At 54.6% G+C, this 23,697-nt stretch overlaps 1 protein-coding gene across 1 annotated transcript in view; it reads left to right on the top strand.

The window, feature by feature from the left end:
• The window catches only part of Dok7 (docking protein 7), a 25,103-nt gene extending 1,406 nt beyond the window's left edge, over positions 1-23,697 (top strand). Inside the window, exons 3-7 of the mRNA XM_055624095.1 lie at positions 6,683-6,913; positions 8,413-8,613; positions 17,983-18,102; positions 20,810-20,929; positions 21,767-23,697. Of these exons, the coding sequence (XP_055480070.1) occupies positions 6,683-6,913; positions 8,413-8,613; positions 17,983-18,102; positions 20,810-20,929; positions 21,767-22,512 (1,418 nt within the window). The 3' untranslated portion in view covers positions 22,513-23,697. The remainder of the gene's footprint in view (positions 1-6,682; positions 6,914-8,412; positions 8,614-17,982; positions 18,103-20,809; positions 20,930-21,766) is intronic.

The following is a 23,697-nucleotide window of genomic DNA, read 5'->3' on the forward strand; positions in this document are numbered from 1 at the left end:
GGGGAGGGGGACACAGAGAAGTAAAGACCATAGTGAGTGTAAGAGGCTTTGGTCAGCTCTGTCCACGTGCAAAACACGGCTGGTAAGGGGTCATAGGGAAGGTGCTGGGGTAGATGCTACCCCTAAGAGCATCCTAAGGTGTGCTCACTGACTCTGTTGGGCTCTGAGAGCTTCTCACGTGCTAGGCAGTGGGGGGGGGGGCAGAGGCCCCCAGGGGTGACACTGACAAAGGAACCAGAGGAGGCTCTGAAGTTGGGCTGGAATGTGTTAGGGGTAGGAGGTGAGTCAAGAGGGGAGGGTGTGGCCCTGCCTCTGTGCCTGTCTCTCCAGAGCCTGCTTGCTTGTCCCACTACTGCTTGGGCTTTTTGTGACTTCTTTCTGAGCTACACAGCCCATAGCCTCCTTCCACTCCCATCCTCACTGTGGCTTTTTTTTCTCCTACCTCCCTGTCTTGTCCCACCAGAGACTGGCTCTTCCCTGCCCCATCCCTGCCTCCCCCCCCCCCCACCCCAGACCTAGGCTGACACCTGTGTCCTTGAGGACTTGTGGTCTGGATTCTTGAGCTGGTATAGAAGGGAGAAGCTGGCCGTGCTTTCTTGTCCTAAGAAATCAAGGGATCCTGGGCTTTAAAATTGTGACTGTCTTTGTGGGGGCTCATGGGAGGTAGTTGAAAGGGACCAGGAGGTTGGGGAGCAAAGAGTTCTCTGTCAGCATGCTCTCTCCTGTGTGTACCGCCAACACTGGCAGCTGTCCTGTGGGAAGGATTTAGCTTGCAGAAAAGGAGAAAATGTTTTGAGCAGAGGTGTGTTCCACAGAGCTGGATCTGTGGTAGGCAATCTGAGCTCATGGAAGGGAGTGGTTAAACAAAACTGTGAAACGTTGCAGCCCCCAGCATGAGCGAGCACTGGGCCACAGTGCCCCAAAGGGCTGGTTAAGGTGGACTTCTTCCCACCAAGCCTCTCTCAGTGTGGGGTCTTAGAGTGTGACTGTGTGTCTGGGGAAGGGTGGGCATCTGGGTCTCCTCTCTGGGCAAGCCTTCAGGAGAGGGGTGCACTGTCCTCTAGTGGCTAGTGGCTCTCTGCGGCCAGAACTTCAGTTCTCAGCCTGTCTTCTTTGTGGCGTGGTCTCCTGATGGAGAGCTCTAGACAGCCCATGGAGGGTCCTCAGACATCTGAACAGCATCCTCAGAGGCTGCTAATCTCCTGCTTCCCATTTGAGCTGTTGCAGGGGCTACACCCATCTTGGGAAAGCCACCAGGAGGAACCCAAGTCCTGAATCTTGCAGAGAAGATGAGTTACAGACATAGGAGTGGGGGAGTCTCATAGCCCATTCCCGCCCAGGACCTTGCTCTCCATTCCTGAATGCTAGGCTTTCCCAGCTCAGCTCCATCGTTAGGCAGCCATAGTCTGACTTTCCCAGAGAGATGCAATGACCCCACCTTCAGGAGAATACCACACCCACTGCTCATGATGACAGCAGAGGCCTCAAGTCCACACATAGGGACAGGGAGTCTTGAAGCTGGAGTCCCGTGCCAGCCAGTGCTCAGGAAACTTTAACCTCGAAGTTGGTAGCTCTGATAATGGCAGGTGTATTTCAATAAGACTGAGATCCATGGGTGGTGGTGGTGGTGACTTCCCAGTGGGATGGGGTGACACTTCAGCCCAAGGCTGAGGACAGGACAGGATGGCAGCCAGACTTCTCTCTTCGTGGGAACATCACCGGGAATGGGAATACCTGGGTTCACGGCCTGGTTCGGCTCCTGTGCTATGTGACCCAGAGAGGCGCATCTTCCTTAAGTATGTTGTCCTTAGTTGGATGCTCTGTGTTGGTCCTTGCCTGGCTACTCCCACAGCTTCCAGGAAGGTGGTTGGAGAGTACAGAGGTGGGCCCTGTCCTACCTAGGCCTCGGCACTGAGCCCAGCTTATGATGTATACACTCTTAGGCACACCCATGCCTTTGAGTCTTCCTCACTTATGTGAAGAAGTGGACATGGTGTCTTTCCCAAGATAAACTTTGGACCTGGGGCCTCACATTCCATCTTGTGTCTCCAGGCTCAGGGTGCACTCAGGCTGCTTCTTGCTCCTAGACACAGCACTTCTGAGGGTATTGCCTCAGGGTCACCGTGACCTCCAGGGCTGGACTTACCTCACAGCCACTGCCGCTCTCTTCTACCTCCTCCCAGCTCCACCCTCCCTGTTCCCTTGTAGCCTCCAGGCCTGGTCACTCTGTCTTCCCTGTGGTGTGTCCCTCTACCCAGAGACTTCAGTTCTGCCTGTCCCTCCTGCCCTCTGCATGGCCCTGGGCCCTGGCTGTGAGGGCCTCTGTGAGCTCATGACAAGTCCATGGTTATTTTTACATCTTTAGATGCCTTCCAGCTGCCTGCCCACATGCCATCCAGTGTCCAATGGGCTTCTTAGCTTCATCCATCTAGGAAAGACCCCGGTCCAAGCTGTATCCCTGAAAGCCCTCCCCAGGCATCCTCTTCCTGCCCCCATGCTAGGAACCATTTTCTGGTCTTCACTGTCCCCTGCCAACCTACAGACAGTCCAGTCGCTGCTGCCTGGAAGACTGGGGCAGGTTCACATAGCTGGTGCTGAAGCTGCCTCTTCCTGTTTTTCTGTCCAGCCTAGGCCCATAGCATCCCTTAATGGGATAGGACAGGAGTGTCTGAAGATGTGATTGTCCCCGTGAGTCTGTGCTTCATGCAGTAGTCAAGGCTGGGGCAGACTTTCATGCTCTGTACTCTTAGAGCTAGCTCTGGCACCAAACCTTTCTGGCTCACCTGCCTGTGACTTAGTCCCCTTGTCCTGTTGGCCCTTCAAGTCTTCATAGAGACCGCTGTGCCTTTGTCCTGACTGTTCCCTGTGGGGCTGCTAACCTGGATCCTCCAGGTTTATTTATTTGCTCATCCCTGAGGGGTCCCTCCCCCTCCACTCCACACTCAGGAGGACCCTGCCCACCATCAGTTTGCCTATTCTTGTAGTTCGCCATAGTACTGGGCCAATAGTTAGCTGTTAGCTTGTATGTCCCAGTGTCTCTTTGTTCAGGTTTATAGGAGGTGGGACAGGGTGACAGAATTGGAGTAGCAAGATAGGGGTAGGGCATCTGGAGCAGTTAGTGCTTAGGCTTGGCTCCAGGGAACCATTTTGATCTGTCCATCCAATTGCCTCTGTGCCCAGGCCCATGGAGCCACATGACTTAGGCTGAAGACCCTGGCAGTGCCTGTGGTTTCTGTAGCCAATTGAGAAACCCCTCCTGCTTATAAACCCGAGCACCACAAACTGGCTTCCAGCAACAGACACTTATCTCTTTAGGGCAGAAGAGTGAGATCAGCCATAGCAGGGCCACATGCTCACTGCCTTTTCTTGCTCATAGTGGCTCTAAATGTCCTTGACTTACAGCCTTATGGTTCCACCCCCTGCCTGTGTCCACGTGGCCTTTCTCATACCCCATTTTCTGTTTCATCTGAGAATGTGTCAGTGTCCCCAGGAGAACTGAGGAGCTTGTCTCCCAATCTGCAGCTTAAGTCTTTTACCAAGTGTCACCTTTATAGGTCCCCAAGGCTGAAAGTGGCCACCATTCATCTCCTGCTGATGTAAGAAGGGGTTCACAGATTCTCAGTGTCCTGAGGCACCGGTTGAGAGTTTGTGTATCCAGAGATCAGATAGATTGGGGGGTGGCACCAGTCCACCAGGAATAAGGTCTCAGGATCAAATACGGGGTCCTTCCCTGTAGCTCTTTAAACCAGGCAACATCAGGCTCAGCACCGTGTGTGAGCAAATTCTACCCTAGAGTAGAGACGGGCCAAATCCAGTCCACTGCCTGCTTCTGAGGTGTCACTGGCAGCCTCCACAATCTTCCCACGCCGTGCTGAAGGCTTGAGATGAGTGGTTGTAATAAAAGCTGCCATCTCTGCAAAGCTAAGGTATTTAGCTGTCTGGTATTCCAAGGAAAAGTTTATTGATACCCTTCTTGCTCCTACCATTGGGAACATGAACTTTCTGAACAAAGGAGTTGACAGTGGGCTGTCCCTGAAGCAGCAGACTATTCCTGGATGAATTTTGGACTCTCTGCTATGCCAGGACAGGCTGAGGTTGGGCCACCATTGGAGCTTAAGGAACTGGACTGATCTTGATAGAGCTTAAGGAGCTGATCTTGATAGCTGTGCTGAGGGTCACTGGGGTTGCAGAGGAGGAGCAGGATGTGAGGGAGATGGTTAGAGACCCTAGCCTGAGGGTGCTCTACAGGTGAACATGAGAGGAGCTGAGCAACACTGAGGCATGAAAGACAGGCAGGTTTATGGACAGGGCTGAGGTGGCCAGTGTGTCTGTTGGGTGGGCAGCAAGGTCAGCCTCAGCAAACAGTAGCAGAAGCAGGACACTGGCTCAGATGCTACTTCTGTCATGGTGGGTTCTCAGGGGAGGAAGGGCCTGAAACTCTTGAGTCCTGCCTGCCAGGGACTTGAGAGGTGAAAGGAGCCAGGGCTTTTTGGCCACAGTGGGGTGATTGGTGCTTACTGGCTACATCTTACAAAGCTCAGCAGACAGCCTTGTGGGCTGCAGCTGAAAGCAGTGTGGCAATGTATGAACCCACAGTGAGCACCCACATTCAGTCCTCAGGGTTCCTGTAGGGTCGTATGTGCTATGTTACAGATGAGGACGCTGGACCTGACAGCTGGAGGGAAAGGTGTCCCCCGCCATGCTGAGACTGTGGACACACAGGGCCTTGGCTATGCTTACTTCCACTGTTCCTGTGATTGCCTTGGTGGATCCCCAAGTGGATTTTCATTTCTCATGTGACATGTTTGGGGATGCTTTTGAGGGACATGTTCTGTTTTGTTTTCTTGTTGTGTTTATGTCCCTCTGAGCCCAGTTTCTTGCTTTGTGCTAGTGAGTCTATCGTTCAGGCCCTTCTCACCTGTGTTTGAGAGAAACTGAGCCAGAACCCGAGGTGACAGGTGGACTCCTACACGTTGCGCCATCCTTGGTTGGGAATGGCTTCTCCATTTTTTTTTTTTTATGGTTATAAACAATGGACAGGTCTCCAGACAGGAAGTGGAGCCCCACCCTGTTTGTTTGTTTGTTTGTTTGTTTTAGCAAAAGGGAGGTTTTATTTTAGGCCTATGCTCCGGAGGGATAAGAGGCCATCACGATCATGGTGGGAGCATGTAGGCGTGGTACTGGAGCAGACGCTGAGAGCTCACATCCATATCCACAAGTAGGAAGCTGAGAGGACTACTCAAAATGGCATTCTGGAAATCTCAGAACCCACTCCCAGTGGCATACATTTTCCAGCAAGAACAGACCTCCTAAGCGTCACCCAAATAGCTCTACCAACTGTAGCTCTATCAAGTATTAAAACAGACCTGTGGCCATGTTGTAATACAAAATGCATTTGGTTCATCTTCAACAGTCTCCACAGTCTTCTGTCCCCCACACCGTTTAAAAGCCCACAGTCCAACATCTCACCTGAGGCTCAAGACAGTCTCTCAACTGTAACCCCAGCTTCGGAGAGACAAGACTTCATCACCGTCATGGTGAGAAGCGTGGCAGCAGGCAGGCAATAGTGAGGGATCACACAATAGTCTACAAACAGGAAGCAGAGGACTTAGCCTCTTTTGGAGATAAGCTCTCAAGTAGTCCATAGTGACTTGCTATAGAGCCGAGGGTGGACTGTGGCTCCTGGTCCTCCTGTCGTCACCTCATTGGTTTTGTAAGTGGCACACAGCTGTGCTTACCGGTGAACATGCTGCCTGGCTGCTTGCCCACCCTGTTGGGTAGCAGAGGAAGAGACTCTGTAGTCCCCAGAGCTCTGGCCCTCATGGAAATCTTGCTGGGATCAGCCTCCATGATCCTGGCTCTCAGGCTCTGGGTAGGGAAGGAGCGAAAGCCACAGAGGCTCTGGGAGTCATGGTTGGGATTTGGGTCCTTGAGTGGGTTTGCTGAGTCTGTTCGCAGGAATGTCTGGCTTTACTCTGTGGCCCCTGTGCGGCTTTCTCCATTCTCGGTGTAGCCCAATATATCCATTCGCTGATAGTGCCACGTGCTATTCGGGGTTGCCTCACACAAAAAGGTGTTCAGGTGTTTGCGTTGAGCCTGTGAGCCTACACCCTCCTCATAGGTGGGCACACTGAGGTCCAGGTGCTGCTGGTGTGGAAGCCTGGCTGCTGGGGGGAGGGGAGGGCTTCTGACGAAGGCTGCTGGTGACTGCAGAGGGCAGGGAGCCATGAACGTAGCCTGCATCAGCCCACCCAGCTTCCATTTGTCTCATGGGGAGTGGCACCCTGGGGTGCAGTGCAATGGCAGTGCTGACAACTCCAAGGCAGAGGAGAAACACACTTGGGGTGGAGTTCCAAGATGTCCTTGTTCTGGGGGCACAGCGAGTTGAGACCCATTCACCACACTACACAGACTGGGCAAAAAGGGGCCAGAAGCGTGGGGCTCAGAGCGGACCCCAGGGTCCTGATGGGATGAATAAAGGCTCCAGACATCCAGAACAAGAGTAGCTGGTTTTGCTCTTGTCCTGTGGCTCTTTTGGGGTGGGTAAGTCATTTGTTCAGGGCCAGCCTTGAACTCGGGTCTCTGTCCAACAGTGCTGAGGCCTTTTAGGGACAGTGGTAAAAGGGTGGAGGCAATGAACAGTATAGGCAGCACCCTGATGACCTCTTGCCTGTCTGAACAGACTGCCTGCTGATGCTGGTCTACAAGGACAGGTGTGAACGCTCCAAGGGCCTGCGGGAGCGCAGCAGCCTCACCCTGGAGGACATCTGTGGCCTGGAGCCTGCCCTGCCCTATGAGGGCCTGGCCCACACTCTGGCCATCATCTGCCTGTCCCAGGCTGTCATGCTGGGATTTGACAGCCATGAGGCCATGTGTGCCTGGGATACCCGTATCCGCTACGCACTGGGCGAGGGTGAGTGCCATGAGTGCAAGGTTTGCGGTGAAGCCCCAGAATCCTTCACCAAATGTGGGCTGCAGGGATGAACGAGACCCCAGGGAATCTGTAGAGGAGATGAAAATGGGTGGGTGTCTCAGAGTAAGAGATTCAGGTGGGCCCTTATGGGTGCTTGGGCCAGGGGCTGAGGATGGACTTGGTGCCATGGCCCTTTAAGGTCCCCAAAATGATCCTGTTAAAACTAGAACCCTTAGCTAACTGAGCTAGCCCTATGTCATTTAAGGAAGGACCCTCCCCACCCCCATGCTTTGTGACCCATGTGTTCTGTGCCATCGCAGAGCTCATGCAGAGGGATCTATGGAAGCCACAGGATTGACTTTCAGGAGTTCAGGGTAGAAATTGTCCCCTGACCTCCACAGGCACCCTGAGGCATGTGCGCCCTTGCACTCCTAGATGATGATGTGATGATGATGATGATGATGTGATGATGACGATAAATGAACTAATGAGACATACTGCCCACCCATGCTGACACTTAGGCAGCTGAGGCGGAAGCTTTGCTTTCATTCATCCAAGAACAATGTGGCCTGGTGGACCTTTAGTCCTAGAGTTGTGGTGTGGATAATGCAGTGAAGGTCCAGGGCAGGCAGTGTTAGTATAAAAGCTCTCATCTTTCTAGAGAGTTCTCTGGTGGTGGGTCATAGCTTGGCTGTGCCTCCCGCCATACAGGTAAGACAGAGATCATCCCATTAAGTGGAGGGTTTCCCAGGCCTCTCTACAGATATCAAGAGAGAACTGATGTGGCTTGACAGACCCCTGTAGATCTAAGGGTGAGCTTGCCAAGGACAAACCCAAGGCCACAGCTTGGAACAAGACAAGGTGGCATCATTACTAGGGTCCCTCTGGCTCTGGGGTCTAGAGATGAAGCGGGACTATACATAGGCAGTGCAGGTAGACAGGCTATTGTTGGCTCACAGGGATGGGCTTCTGAAGTAGGGTGCCCGAAGAGAGAGGGGAGGAAGGAACGAATCTGGCTGTGTTCCCTAAAGGCTTTCAAGGCAAAACTCTGAGCTGAAGCAGCTGCAGCAGCTTCTAGCTACCTCTGAGCCATGCTAGTGTCAGGCAGACCTGCCAACCATTGCCTCCTAATCTAGACACAGGGTGAGACATACTCCATGCCACACACCAAAGTGGGACCTCCTGAACTTTGCTTTCCCATCTCTGAAATGGGACCACATTGGCTGTTTTGATGGGAAGAGTCCCCAAGGGGCGGCCTCAGTGCACAAGACCTGCATTAAATATGTTAGGGAGGGCTGGGTTGTGATCAGTGCCCTCAGAGAATATGCTTGACTCTGACTAAGGAAGATCCTGGAATATGGGCGGACCTAATTGGGGCCCACTGACGTCCTTAGCACTTCTCGACTCTTCTCAGCTTCACCAGCCTGATCCTGGGATACTACTTCTCCCACCTCGGCCACCCCCTGGTAATACCCTTTTGCTCACTGTCTGGCCCTCAGTACATAGGTTCCATGTGACAGTAGCTCCTGGCACCAAACTGGAGAGTGGTCCGGCCACTCTCCACCTCTGCAATGACATCCTCGTCCTGGCCAGAGACATCCCTCCAGCCGTCACGGGGCAGTGGAAGCTGTCTGATCTCCGGCGTTATGGGGCTGTGCCGAATGGGTTCATCTTCGAAGGCGGGACCAGGTGTGGGTACTGTAAGTATGCTGTGTGTGTGGGGGGGTACTGGGGACACTCGAGCTGATTGGCCTATGCATGTTGGCTTGGGGACCTGAAGGGAGGCTGTGGGCTGGGTCCCCAAGCAACGGGGCTGCAGTGGCTCAAGTTGGGCACAGCATTCAGCAGAGCCTGAGCTCTGGCTGCTTCTGGGGATGAGAGGGAGCTTGAGGGAGCCTGGGAAACTCCAGAGAGCAGTCTGGTGTCACTGTGTTGCTTGCATATGAGGTCGGTGTCAGAGCGCCTTCTGTTCAAGTTAAATGAAAACAATACAAAAAAGTAAGCGTACGAGTCAGGGTTCATGGACGCCACAGTCAGAGAACTGCATTCACTGGCCAAAAATTCCTCTCGACCGGTGGTTCTCGGCCTTCCAAATGCTGAGACCCTTTAATACAGTTCTTCAGGTTGGGACCCCCAACCGTAAAATTATTTGCTACTTCATAACTGTAATGTTGCTACTCTTATGAATCATAATGTAAATATCTGATAAGCAGGATATCTGATATGCGACCCCTGTGAAAGGGTCTTTCGACTTCCAGTGGGGGTTCTCGACTGGGAGGTTGAGAGCTCCTCTTTAGACACCTCCCACCCCCACCCCGCAGCTACCTTCACTGCTGCGCTGCCCAGAGCTGCCTGAATGTCGACAGTGAGATGGCCACATGTGGGAAGGGAAGGTCTGGCCCTGGGTGGTATGAAGGTCCTATCCCTGAGTCTCCAGAGGCCACGCTATGCAGGCCTCAACTCATATGTGAGCAGGCTGAAATGGGTGCAGAAGCTGACATGGGACAGCCGTGATAGGATGGTGTCTGGTAGCTAGGGTGGGATCTTGGTGGATGGGTGGTGTTTGGAGGACTGTGAGGCCTTTCATGCCAGGAATGAGTTGGTCCAGTGATCCCCCCCCACACCCCATACTGCTCTCTGAGGGGACTGCATGTATGGTGGGGGAGTATGGACCTACAGTGACTGAAGGAACAGAACCCTTTCCTCTCCTGAGAGGCCAGCTGCACTGCATGTTTGTGCTGGTGCCCAAGGTGCTCACCCTCCTGGCAACCTGCCCTCTCATGGGGTTGAGGTGACCATGGTTGGTTGCTGTATCAAGGCCAGGGAGCCCCTGTTTTCTAGAGGCCCAGACCTTGAGTAGTTGAATTCCTAGGTCAGGCCTCTGAGACTCTTGCAACCTGCCCACCCATCCCCGCCCTTGTCAGAGATGTCCCCCTGACCTATACTGGGGTGTGGGATGTAAGAAGTTGGGCTTAGCCCCTGTAGAGCATAGCCAGGCTCATCATGGCCTGATTGGATGTGTATTCACAGGGCTCCAGGAGTGATGCCTCCCTCGTCCTGAGGTGACATTGATATGTGTTGTCTGCTGCCTGGACCTCACGTTCCGAAAGGGCTGAGTTGGAGTGGACACCATGCCCCATAGTCTCTGTTGGATACTGAGAGCTGACAGTGGGCCTCTGAGTGGGAGGCAGTCCTATGAGGACCTTTGGGGAGATGAAGTGTGATCTACAGAGATGCTTAGTGAAGGGACACAAAAGGAGTTGAGGCAAGGCAACATCCTTCCCTGGACAAAGGGACAGCATGACACCACAGCACTGTGGCAAGCACAGCCATTTCCCATGTCAGCTGTGGTGCCCAGCCTGCTCCCTTGGCAGGCCTCAAGAGCAGAGGATTCCAGAATGACCTGTGGCTGGGATGGTGGGATGGCCATTTGGGCCCCTCTGTTATTTGGTAGCTGGGAACTACAGGCCAGTCAGTCATAGAGCGGCCTATCTTTCCTGGGAGCCTCTCCATTTAGGAGTTGCTGGGTTCACTCTGATTGAGCAGGCCAGGATCCTTGCTTCAAGGTCTGTGGGATTTCCAGGTTAGGGGTGGTGCTGGCCAGCATGCCTTCCAGGCCAGGCAAGACTCCCAGGTGGGCTGGGCTAGAGGACCCATTTCCATGGAGGCCTGTTCACTTTGACTGGGCACAATTCTCCTCTGGGGCCTCTGAACTTACAGCTTGGTCTCTTAGTGCCAATGGGCTCCTTTCTGCTTGTCACCATCCTGGGCACTGCCTGTTAGCTCTGCTGAGAAAGCAAGCACCTGACCTGGGCTGTTGTGTTTTCCCTGTGCCTGTGGTGAACTATTCAGGGCTGACCCGAGGCTTCTGAGCAAGGTCCTGAATTAGCTACGGGAGGCTGCCTGGAACCACTGTGCCTGGAGCCGGCTAGTCTGAGTCCTGCTTCATAGCCCTGGCACCGGCACTGCTGGGAATTCTCTCCCTCCAGCTCAAATCCTACTTGGCCCACAGGTCACTGGCTGCTGGAAAAGGCTGTGTGGTGACCATGGTTAGGTGCTACATCAGGGCCAGGGAGCCCCTGTCATGTAGAGGCCCAGATTTTGAGTAGTGTGAGGAGGCTGTGAGACATAAGGTTGGTTTTAGCTCCTGTATAGCATAGCCAGGATCAGCACGGCCTGACTGGATGTTTGTCCACAGGGCTCCAGGAGAGATGCCTCATCTCTCTGGGAAGACCTGAAGGGGGGGACTGACTGGGCAAGCCCACCCCTCTGCTCCTGACAGGTGCCCCAGGGCTCTGTTCTCCAATAGAAACACACTTGGTCCCCCTCCAACTGGTCATAGAGACTGCTGCAGCCAGCTGGGTGTGGTGGCACACACCTTTAATCCCAGAACTCAGGGAAGCAGAGGCAGGCAGATCACTGTAGTTGGAGGCCAGCCTGGTCTACAGACTGAGTCTAGGACAGCCAAGGCTACACAGAGAAACCCTGTCTTGGATTAGAGAAGGGGGGGGGAGAGAGAGACACAGAGACACAGAGAGAGAAACTGCTGCAGACAAGCTGTGACTCCCTGACACAACATGGGACACAAGGCAGGTGGGCAGAAGGGTGACTGGAAGCCATGCGTCCACCCTTTAAGTGGGGAGACCTAGGAAAGAAGCTGCAGCCTAGTGTGGCTCAGGGAGCAGCAGGTGTCTGGAGTAGCCCACAAACCGGAACAAGGTTGTTAAAGTAACAAACATTGGCTCCTTCAAGGTCTGGGGCCAACAGTCCCCAGTGAAAGGGTCAGTAAGACCTTCCTTTAGGGCTCCTGGGATTATTTTTTATTTCCTCATTAACTGCACTCCTGGTGTCCTAGCTGGTATCTGTCTGTCTGTCTGTCTCTCTCTCTGTATGTGTCTCTTTCTCTCTCTAGCTCTCTCTGTCACTGGCTGTAGGGCCAGCTGGATCAGCCAGGATATTATTGTGCTTATATCCCAAACCAGCCCATCTTCAAAGACCCTTTCTGTATATACATGTGGACAGGTCTTTTGGGAGCTACCATTTGGCCATGATGGTAATAAAATTTGCATCATGGTGCACATGGCTTGGCCATGTCCTGCTTGGAGGACAGACGACTAGAGAGCATTATCAGAAGGCTTTAGCAGATCTTGAATATGTAGAATTAACATTCTCTTCCTCCCCTGAGGACAGACCCTAGCATGGTCCTGCCCCCTCCAGAACCTAGCTTGCTCCCCAGAGAATATAGAGGTGACCTTGTCCCCAGTGTGGCTTTTCACCTACTCAAACTTCTTGGTTTAGTTGTATGTCAAGGACCTCGTGGGGAAGAGAGGTATAGGACCACTTTCTCTGGCTTAGAGACAACTGGTAGAAAGGCAACCCAGGTAGACTAGGATGGGGAGACCTGTCACAGAGGACAGGTAAGGCTGACATTAAGGATGAGCAGAAGTTTCTGCAGAGGGAACAAACCCTGCTTCTGCCAACTGCAAGGCTTCTTGGGACCATCTCCACACTCCCAGCATGGCAGGATCCTCTAATGCTAAGAATTTCGTCAGTGTCAGACAGCAAGGTGGTGCCAGGCTGTCCCCGAGTCTAGGTCAGATCATCTTGGGGGCCCTCTCTCAGGTACTGTGCCTGCCCTGCCCTTCCTGTGGAATCTCCTTACAGTCTCCAGGGAGTTCATCTCAAGCCTTGGCATCATTTCTGCCCCCAGCATCCATCCACTCACGATCATGGCCACTGGAGACAGTTTGTAGCCCCCTTTGGTGGCATCTGGAAAATACATTTGAAACAAATAGCCCTGTATGATTCTGACACACAAAAGTGAAATATAACCTCATGGGGGTCTAATAGAGACATGGAGTCCTAGGGAAAGGCACAAGAAAGGGACACCAAGGCATGGGAGAGCTGGTCACTGACCCAGGCTGGGCCACTAGTGCAGTGTTTGCTGGGCACTTGGGAATGATACTTACAGGCCCCATGGTACAAGTCTGGAAGAAGCAGAGGGATCTAAAAGGTTCTGCTCTTTCTCCAGACAAGAACAGGAAGGTTTAGCTGCACGGCCAGTGGTTTCCAGGAGTGCTGTCCATATGTCAACTATGGGAGAGGAAGGGCTCCATGCTGAGGTGGGGCAGCAGGATCAGGGCTGGGATGAGGACCCTTAGCTCTTGGAGCTCAGTGCCTTTCTAGCACTGTGTCCATGGACAGCAGGGGCAGTGATACAGGCATCCCAAACAGGAGGCGTCCAGAGCAAAGCCTTTTGACTTAGAGTGACATTCAAGAGATGTGGCCACTCGGAGGGACATCTCTGTGGCCTCCAGAGAAATCTTGCATTCAGTGGCTGGTATTGAGCCCGGACTCTGTGGCTGCCTGTCACAAGTCTCCAGGCATGTAGTTGTGTCTTTTGCTGGCATGGATTTGAGGGGACTCCTCTGCCTTTGTAGACATATAGTAACATCAGCATACAGAGTGAGTCCAGGTCCCATCAGTGTGGAGCCTACTGTCACACAAAGCCCAGGCTGGCCACAATGAGAGCCACCCTGCAGGACATTGAGAGGGACACATCTAAGCTCTCACATGCCCTAGCCCATGGGGCCTTGCCACCTGGGGACTTTTCTCTTCTTCTTTGAAGAAGAGAAGACTGAGGCGTGAGCTGCCACAGGTGCTTGTGGCCAGGTGGGGGCGGTGGCAGAAATGGCCCAGCTCATGTATTGCTGTTTGTGTGAGCAGCTGTTCCTGAGGCAGGGTGGGGCTGGCTGCTTACCCCAGGGTTCCATCCGCCACGTGCCAGCCCTTCTTCCTCTTGAGGAACAAAAGGCCTTCTCGGGCAGAGTGGGCATCAAGCTGGGAGCCAGGGAGCAGGACCAGCTGCTAGGTAATTCAGACTCTGCCAGCTGTCAGAGGCCACCATCTGTGTCCTCAGGGGCTGATTTGCTGCAAGCTGTTTGTTCTAGACAGAAGAGAGTGGAGAGGCACAGGACCCTCTGACCTCTGAAACAGGCCACGTGACCTCCTGGGGTACATGGAGACTTCATGCCTCAGCTCGGGCTGCTACACAGGAGAAATTAGGTGTTGTAGACAGAAACCTCACTCTTTGGGGATGTTGGTGATGTTGACAGTGACTTGACTGCAATTCTTCAGAACCTTGTGATAGAGCCCAAAGCCTTATCTATACAGGAGAGCAAGTAACAACTCCACCATGCCAGTCCTTCCTGCGGCCCTGTGCACTTGCAGTGTGCCTGAGCTGGGCCTTGGGGGTTCCCCTTCCTACGGTCTGGAAGGGGCCCCTCCATGCCTAAGCTGAGCCTGGCTCCTCACTCTCTTCCTGAGGACCAGGACCTCAGCTTGGTCTTCAAGAAACAGAAGAGTCAAGGCCTATGAGGAGATCTGTACCGGTGTAGGCTGCGTGGGTGAGCAGGAACCCCGAGGCACAAAGAAATGGCAAGAGGGCAGAAGCAGCCAGAGGAATAGGAGTCACGAAGGAGTGGCCTCATCTGGGCCTGCATAGAGGGTTCACCCATGAGTTGATGAAGGTGCTGTCAATGCAACCCAGTGACAAGCTGAGAGGGTCTTTGGCTAATGTCCCCATACTCCATTAAGGGAGATGCTGGTCTCTGCTGAGGCAAGCCTGAGCCGTTTGGAAGTGTGTGTATATCTAGGGGTCATTGTCAGAGTGATTTCAAGGACACTCTCCGAGGGAGCAAAAGCTGGTACATCCTAAGAGCTCTTGGCTCCCCATCTTTGGGTCCTCGTGCTACCTGTTGCTGGACAGTGAGCACCCTGAGTGCAGTGTCCATTCTGGTCAGTTCTAGGTCAGAGTTCTGGGCAGGGTTCAATGAGGCGGCTCATCTCTGTCCCTCCAGGCACAGACTAGGTCACTCGAACAGTGAAAACCAAGATGATAGCAAGGGCTGTGGTTGATAGGGAGGCCACAGTTTCTCTTCTAGCTCCTTTTCTAGCAGCGTAGCTGAGGTTTTCCCTGGGGTGGGTGGTTCTAGGTAGGCACGGTGGGTGGTGCTAGGCTCCCTCAGTGATCTGGAAGAGTAGAGTGCTGCTGTGGTCACTGTATACTGCTCAGAGGAGGCTCGGGCTGGCCAGGAGTTGGTGAGGGAAGTGGGACTAGCCTCATGGACAGGCAGTCACCTGGACAGGGACATGAACCTGGGCATCGGCCTTTCTTGGAACATACAATCCAATGAACAACAAAGAGAAGGTCCCTGTAGGTGTCTCTTAACTCTTATCTAAGGGTGGCTCCTCTGCCAGCAGGTCCTGGGAGGTCACCAGGGCCACTGTCACAGGTGCTTGGTCTGGAGTCTAGTGCAGTGGACAGGAAAAGGGATACGAGGCAGAGTGAGCTTCACGGGGGCTATGTCAGAGGTGAAGGCACCTCAGGGTGGACACCTGGCTTCCAGAGCTGGGGATAAGGGTCAGAGTTTGGAACTAGTAAAGTGGCATCGCAGTCACTTAAGACCATTAGAAAACAAAGATACTTACATTAAGATTCATAACAGTAGCAAAATTACAGCTATGAAGTAATAATGAAATAATTTTACAGTTGCAGATCAACCCAACCTGAGGAACTGTGTTAAAGAGTCACAGCATTAGGAAGGTTGAGAACCTCTGTGATACCGTCTTAAAGGCCGTTGCTACATGCTAAGGAGTATGGTTGGGCATCACCCATGTAGAGGGATGCCAAGTGGGGCAGGCATGTTTAGGGAGCGCTGGGTGATTCCGGGAGCCTTGGGCAGGTAGGGATGACAGAGGGGACAGAATAGGAAGTAGAAATGTATCCTGAAGAGGCCTCATCCCTGGACTCTGAATGCCCAGGTTGATGGACCCTTGCATGTGGGTGTCCTTTAAGGATGTAGATGGGGGGGGGGAATAATGTAGATGGGGTGTCTAGGAAGGATGCCATATGGGCACTTGGGACCTAGGTTGGTAGCTGCTAGGTTCCTGGGCCTTGTCTGTCTGACTACATCTTCTGGGTTGGAGCATGAGGGATATACTCCACAGACGCCGCCGTGGTGGAATGCAGGACCGGCTCCACTCCCTTCGGTAATGTGGTTTTTTATAGTCGAGGGACTGATTGTCCTGTGGCTTCTGCCAGCTGCCTGTAAGCTCAGGATTAGAGGCCTGGCCTTCCATGAGAGCTGGGGCCAGACTGACTGAGCCCTACAGTGGGTGGGGTGGTAGCTGGGGAGAGGGAGCAAGCACGAGATGCTTTATGTGAAGTGGCCAGCAGATGATGGCCAGAATACCTCACTTAACCAGCGCAGTTCTTGGCCTGTAGCACTCTTCCACGAGGTCCACTGGGGCCTTGCTGAGCTGGTGAGCCTCTAGAGGTGGCCTCCTGGTTAGGCATCAGGGGAGCTGTCCACTTTTGCTCTGTGTCCCACCTCTTCTTTTGGTCCACAAAACCCTGGTAGAACCAGTTCTGTGGTGCTGGGCAGTGTCCCAGTGGCCTCTGCCCTAGGCTTGAGATGCCCTTGTCCATCTCATGGGTATTGCTGCCTACTGTGGATTCATTTTGCTTATCTCTAAGACAAAAATGGTAGTTGAGGACATGAGGAAGCTTCAGCAGTCACAGGTGCTGTCCCAGGGTACACAGGTGTGCAGTGGTGGCCATGCACCATACAGGGGGAACTGCAGCACGCATGTCTTGGGACTGGCTGAGTCCCCTGGAAGGCCCATGTTTGTTCAGCAAAGATGGAGTGTGACCTGGAGGCAGAACATTCAGTGAGAAGACTTCTCAGCTCTTACCTTTTCCCCAGCCGTCCAGAGCTGTCCTTGCCTTCTATCCCTGAGAGTCCTCCTGCATGGAGCCTGCCTGCCTTTCTTTGGGCAATGGCAGAGGCCTGGAGCAGAGAGAGATTCTTGTGTGGTGATATACTAAGTGTCCAGCCACGTGGCCTTGGCTCAGTAGGTGGGTGCAGCCATCCTGGCTGCTCTGTCATTCACTCAGCCAGGGAAGGATTTCATTCACCCTTGGTGGAGGCACGGCCCGGCAGGAGGGCCGGCCTGGTGCCTGATGGCACATGGCCTGGGGGTGCCCTCACTGCTGACTCATTGCTCTGGGCTTCTCTGGGCACAGAGGCTCTCAGTACCTGTGCGGTCCCTCTGCCCAAGTGACCCTGGGCTGATTGCATGCCATTCCTTCCTTCTGCTGAGTGGACAGGGGGCCAGAGGCAATCCTGAGACACATGTGCTACCTCAGGGGTCCCTCTTTGCCATTTGACCTCCAGGAAGGGGAGAGGTCACTCAGTGTGGGGATCACCACACTAGTCAGAGCGACAGCTGATTGTTTGTGGGACGGGCACACCACACTGTGCCACAATGGGACAAATACCCACAGGTGACTTGGCACAACCCTGGGTGAAGGTCTGAGTCAGTGATGGCCATACTGAGATGTCGACCTAAGCCCCTGGAGACCCCAGGAGACCTCCCAGAAGTGCCTCCCTTGACCTTAGCATAGGCTGGGGGAAAGCCTCAAGAAGCTGAGGGAGCCTGGAGCACATACAGTGGCCTGTCCTGTGTGTCTCCCTGTAGGAGGTACATGCTGTGGGCTGGTGAACATCCTTTTAGGAGAGTAGCCTTCGACAGTGCAGTCGGGACAGGACGCCTGTGAGGTGTGGGACCACTGGGCTCAGGCCATGCAGCGCTATCTGGAAGGACACCCAGCTGGCATTTTGGCACGAGTTTCCCTGCCAGTCCCTCAGCATTGCTAAAGAGACAGCACTCAACTCAGCACCCCGAGGACAGATTGTTGCAGGTGGAGAAGGCTGCTTCTTTGGCCCAGCTCCAGTCAGCCTGGGGTGGTATGACCTGTTGCCCAAGGCATGGCTGGTTCTGCGTGTGAGGCACTGATGGGCTTCCTTAGCAGCAGAAAAGACAGAAAGGTGCTGTCTTTTCTGTCATGCCTGGTGCTGCAGGCATGCGGCTTCATGAGGTTGTATTAGGTCACTTAGATTCGGGCTGGAGGTTGCTTGCTCAAGGCCTACTCCGGGTATCTCTCCAAGCCCTGCTGGGGCTGGCTGACCCCCACCCCCCTGTATCTCTCTGCCTTTCCTCTCCAGGGGCTGGAGTCTTCTTCTTGTCCTCAGACGAAGGAGAGCAGATTAGCTTCCTGTTTGACTGCATTGTCCGGGGCATCTCACCGACCAAAGGCCCATTCGGTCTCCGGCCAGTTCTCCCAGGTATGTGTGGGGGATGTTACAGGATGGTACACTTGCTGTTCCAGGGACTGGTAAGCTGCTTCATCAGCCTAGTGAGGTAGCCTGCTCTTTCCCATCCGCAACTAAGAACCCTAGAGCCTACTGGCTTGGGACTACAGCCCTCTAGCCACTGTGGTTCCTAAGGAGGTCTGCTGGCATGTCTCAGGCCTGGCTCTCCTGGAGTTGCCCCTCCTCCATGGACATGGGCCAATGGAACCCTAGAGTCTGCAGCCTTCTGGTTGAGGCAGGTGAGCCACAGCTACAGAGACTGGGCAGTAAGAAGCCTAAGACCTTGGAGATGGGGAAGAGAGAGCCTGGCCCTAGGTCGCTGGCATGTGGGCAGCTGATTTGTCTCTGCATATAGGGGTCAGGACCAGGATGTCTGAGCCTGGCATTTGGACTAGAGCCACCCTGTGAGGTTATCTGGTGTGTGTGTGTGTGTGCATGTTCACGTGTGTGTGTTTCAAAGTGTATATTGGGTATGCTCCATAGAATGTGCCTCTTGTCCTACTCCTAATCTGCCAAGGGCATCTTGGCCAGGTGTGCTGCTGGAGCTAACGGGCCGATGGCCCTGGCACTGAGGAACCCAGAGCAGGATGAGTTGGGGGCTTGTATGGATGGTTCCCAGTGGATGGTGTCGAAGTGTGGCCACACACAGATGGTCCAAGCTCCATCTGCTGTGTCCCTACATGGTCACCACGCCAGGGGTAGGGGACACAGTTTCAAATGCTGAGCTGGACCCATGGGCACCACCAGGACCTTCATATTTGCTGCCCACCCCAGAGCAGCCAGTGAGATAGCTGCTGGAGATCCTGAGGACTTTCCTGGGGTCAAAGCCCTCCTGCTGCCCAGTAGTCTGGGCAATGTGGCAGCGCACCCTGCTGGTATCTTTCTACTTTTCAGTTGTATAATAACAAAGGGGAAACGCCAGGGGACCACCAGGGTCTCAGGGTGTAGAGAGACCATGTTTTCCCCCAGAGACATCTTTTGAGGTCCCTAGAAGCATAGTCACCTCACAACACACCCTTGTGTGTGTGACACTGGGGTGTGCCTGGGAGCAGGACTTGGGTTTTAGGGGTACCCACTCTCCTGCTTGTTTTAAATGTTTCTGGGTGAAGAGAGCACTGGGCATAGCACTGGGCACAGGATGGCATAGATGGCTCATCTTGGAAGTGAGTTGTTCCCCAACACAGGCAGGGAGTGGGCTGTCCCCAGATAGGGCCATTGGTGACCACTGGCGGATGGTTTGGCTGATAGGGCATTCCAGACCTGTCCCACAGTTGCCCCTGTCAGATCATCTAGGAATGCTCAAACAAGGCAGCTGCCAGGTGTCCTGCCCAGTATATGGGGTCTTGGGTCACCCCAGCATAACAACTGTGTGGACCGTCGTCAGCATCCAGCTAGCTCAATTGTGGAGTCCTATAGGGTTGACCCCCTGCAGGAAGAGGTTGTGGGAGGACAAGGGCTCTGTCCTCTGTGCATTAAAAAAGTCCCATCGTGGTGAGGGGCTCCTGCGATGCACATTTCTGAGCATCGCCCCACTCTGTAGGTTTGCTGCTGTGCAGGCCCAGCAAGGCCTTTGCCTTCCACATGAGAACCCAGAGCCTAGAGAAAACTGGAAGGGAAGGGTGGAGGATTCTGGAAAGTCCTGTTCTGAGGACAGCATTCTGATACTTTAGTGACCCTCTCTAACTGGGGGGAGAGGGACGGATGGGTGTCATTACTGCTGGAGGCGTGCCATTCAGAGCTGAGGAAGCCCATGGCAGCAAGGTGCCAATCATAGAAGCCTCTCTCAGGCCTCTCTGGGGCCAGCTGTGCTTCAGGGTATTTCTGAAGGAAAGAGGGAGGCCGCTGTGAGCTAGAAAGGGGTGGCCAGAGGCTTTGCTATAAGGTAGCTTTTCTGCGTGCCAATGGCTGTGCAGGGAATGTGGACAGAGCCAGAGGAGCAGGTTCCTACTGCTGACTGCTCGCAGCCTGGAATGTTGACATTGTCAAGGGCCTTAGACAGGCAGTGTGGATATGTTCGAGGAGGTCCTTGCACGTGAGCACCTCAGCAAAGGCAGCAGGGGAAGGGTGTCTGGGGAGGACAGGGTGGAAATCTTTGCTGTCACCTATAATGGTATGGCTCAGGGATGGGAGATGTTAAGGGACCAGGAAAAGGTCCCACCGTCCTGCCAGCCACAGAACTATGGAGGTATTTTATTCAGACCAAAGTGGAGCTCCTGAGAAGTGGGTGTGGTGACCCAGGGCTGAGCAAACTTCTCCTAGACCAGGGGAGCTGTGGGATTGAGGAGGTGACGTTATCGGTGAGGGGAGGCCCATAGCTGGTGGGGGCGGGACAGAGGGATCTGGTTGTCTTAGTGGGGTTGTCACGGGGACAGAGACCCAGGCTGGGCAGTTCAGGGGCATGTCCGCAGGGGCGAGAACACAGGCTGGGCAGATGGGGTCTTGCTCACAGAGAGAGGCCTGGGCTTGGCATCTAGGGGGCCTGAGTGGCTGGTTTAGGTACCCTGTCTTTGATGCCTTGCAGCTGGGCCAAGGCATGGGGCATAACTGGCTCCAAGGAACCATCTCAGGCTGCCTTGGCTCTTAAGGTTCTGGACTCACCAGGTGTCCTGGTGGTACAGAGGCGGGGTGATGGGGTGGTGCAGGGGTGGTTGTTGTCTCACTGATCTTTTTCTCTGCACAGACCCGAGTCCTGGGGGACCCTTGGCCTCAGAGGAACGTGTTGCCCAGGAGGCGCTGGAGGCCCTACAGCTAGAGAAGAGGCTCAGCCTGCTCTCACACTCTGGCCGGCCAGGCAGCGGAGGTAGAGTCAGTGGTTAATTTCATCTGGGCTGCAGGGACCTCTCTCTAAGTACAGTCCTTCCTACTCCACTCTGGGCCACACAGCAAATCTCTCTACATGGGCTGTTGGAGTCCCCTCGTGTATACGCTCATGACCTCTGACTTGTGCAGGTAGCTGTCATCTGTTTCAGCCATGCTTTCTCTCATCCATCCACCCATCCATCCATGCCTCCATGCCTCCAACCATCCATCCATTCTTCATTCCTCCTGCTCATTTACTGCTTTGTTACCCATACGTCTAGCCACTCATTGCTTCCCCTCCTACTCATTCTTTCTTCTTCCTCCTGTGTATTCATCTATTCTTCCTTCATCCATTCACATACTAGCCATGTGGACTGGTATATCCAACCTTCTGGGAAAGGTCTGGGATGGTGAAGGAGGGTGGGTTGCCCCAGGCCTTGGCTGGGCTAGAAGGTGGCCAGGATGGTAGTCACAATAGTTGGGCTAGGAGAGGAGGAGGCCACTCAGGAGCTGGGTCACAGATCCACAGCATGAAGGGGCTGTAAGCAGGTACCTGCCTCAGGGGGCACTGTAGAGGAGATGGTGGGGTCCAGATGGAGAGACTCAGACTGTGACCAAAGAAGTGGCCGTGGGAGGAAGGTTAGGGGCTCTGAAAAGGCTGGCATTGAAAGTGGGCCAGGGGCTGGATGAGGAAGGGGCTGTCCCGCAGATCCTGGCCTACTGATCCAGCTTCCAGATGTAGGGGCTGGGGAGGAGTAGACTGTCATAGCACTCTGACTAGAGACCACCCCTCACCTGCTTGGACCCCACAGCAGCCTCAGTTTCTGCTTTGTCTCAGGGGATGATCGGAGCGTATCCAGTTCCTCCTCTGAGGCCAGTCACTCAGACATCAGCGCCAGCAGCCGGCTCACTGCATGGCCGGAGCAGTCCTCATCCTCAGCCGGCACATCCCAGGAAGGGCCAGGAGGGCTAGTGGCCGCCCAGGGCTCAGGAGAAGCCATGCTGGGAGGCTCCAGGCCACCCCTCAAGCCACTGCGGCCTCGGCAGTTACAGGAAGTCGGCCGCCAGAGCTCCTCTGACAGCGGCATTGCCACAGGCAGCCATTCCTCCTACTCTGGCAGCTTCTCATCCTACGCTGGCAGCAGCCTGGACGTGTGGAGGGCAGGAGAGGAATTCGGGTCCCTACTCAGCCTGCCCCCTGGAGCCAGCGCACCTGAGCCCAGACTGTGTGCCTGCCCACCGGGGGCGGCTGAGTACCAGGTGCCCACTTCATTGCGACACCACTATGACACACCTCGAAGCCTGCGCCAGGGTCCCAGGGACCCAAGCCCAGCCTCTCAGGGCGGCTCTGACCACAGTTCAGCCACGGACTTGAGTGGTCAGGCATCCACGGGGTGTCCCTCCAGTTCTATGGGAGCTCGAAGACGGGGACAGACAACGGAAGGCCCAGGCAGTGAAGCTGCGCTGCCCAGTCCATCCCCTGGCGAGTCCTGGGAAGCAGGCAGCCCCCACGCAGGGCTGCCTCCAGCTTTCTTTTTGTCATGTTCAGTCTGTGGCGGACTCAAGGTAAAGCCCCCTCCCTGAGATAGCAGGCTGGCCGCTGCTGCCAAGGGCTGGATACGACCCCTCCAGACAGGAGAGGAGGGGCCCTAGCCTCTTTGCAGAGGGGGTGCTTTGTGCTGTTTTGAGAAGCCACCAGACCTGTAACCGGGGCCTCAGGGGCAGGGTGACAACCACAGGGCTGTCCTCCCCTAGGTAGATGCTGTGGCTGCCAGAGATGGAGGCTGGTCAGGTTGGGGTCAGGAGAGCCCCTGAACCAGCTTTTCCACCTATCTTCTCACCCGGTGCATCGGCACAAGGGTGCTATGACCATGGGCTCCTGTCATTTGTTGCACTGTCAGGGGCAGAAGACCTCCACGGCTGAGGTCGGTTCTCAGAGACAACAAAGCTTGGCCTGGTCCACTGTCCTCTTCCGGGGTAACTGACCCTCTGTCATTCTTGGTCGTTTCTGCAGTATACAGGTACACTGCCTACCCCAAATCAAATCTACTGCAGCTGTTCCGGAGTCCCTAGTTCTGGGAGACGGCAGCTCTGTGTATGCAGCCCAGAGACCGGGCACGGTCCATGTGTGATCTGTTTTACACGTCACCCTGCAGCACCCACAGGTGGGGGCGGCGTCCCATCCCGTGGGGAGGAAACTGACGCTCAGGAGGCTCCATGATTCGCGGGGTCAGTGGCATTGACGCCCCCTCTGTGCTTCAGATCAGCCTGCTCCTGAGCCCCTGGAGGGCTCTGAGAAGTGGGCGGCCTGACAAGAGTATGCATCACCCCCCCAGAGGCTGAGTTTGCCCAGGCTCCCGAGATCAGTTTGCTGGAGGGCGTCTCGTAAAACCCTCCCAGTAGTGTACCCCTGCTCCAGGAGTGCCTCCTTGCTGGGACCAGGAAGCTGGTGGCCAGGACCAGGTGGAAAAAGGAAGGGCCACGCTGGCATTTGGAAGGCTCTGGCCCTGCCCACAGGTCACCCTGGCTCTGTGCTGGGCCGTCTCCCAACCCAGGCTGTACGTTCCCTTGCACGGAGCAGAGGTGTTCTGCTCCCCTGTGTCAGAGGGTCAGTGCGGCTGTGCCCACCCCTTATGAGTCTCTCCGTTGGCACCGATGGTTTCAATCTGCCAGGCCAACTTACCTGTAAAAGCCTTGATTTGTACCTGCATTTCGGCCAATCATGTTGCTCTATTGAGTTTTTAAGATCTGTTTGTAATACATTCTCAG

This window comes from Psammomys obesus, unplaced genomic scaffold, assembly GCF_907164565.1.
Source record: "Psammomys obesus unplaced genomic scaffold, mPsaObe1.curated_primary_1811, whole genome shotgun sequence".
Classification (NCBI taxonomy): Eukaryota; Metazoa; Chordata; class Mammalia; order Rodentia; family Muridae; genus Psammomys; species Psammomys obesus.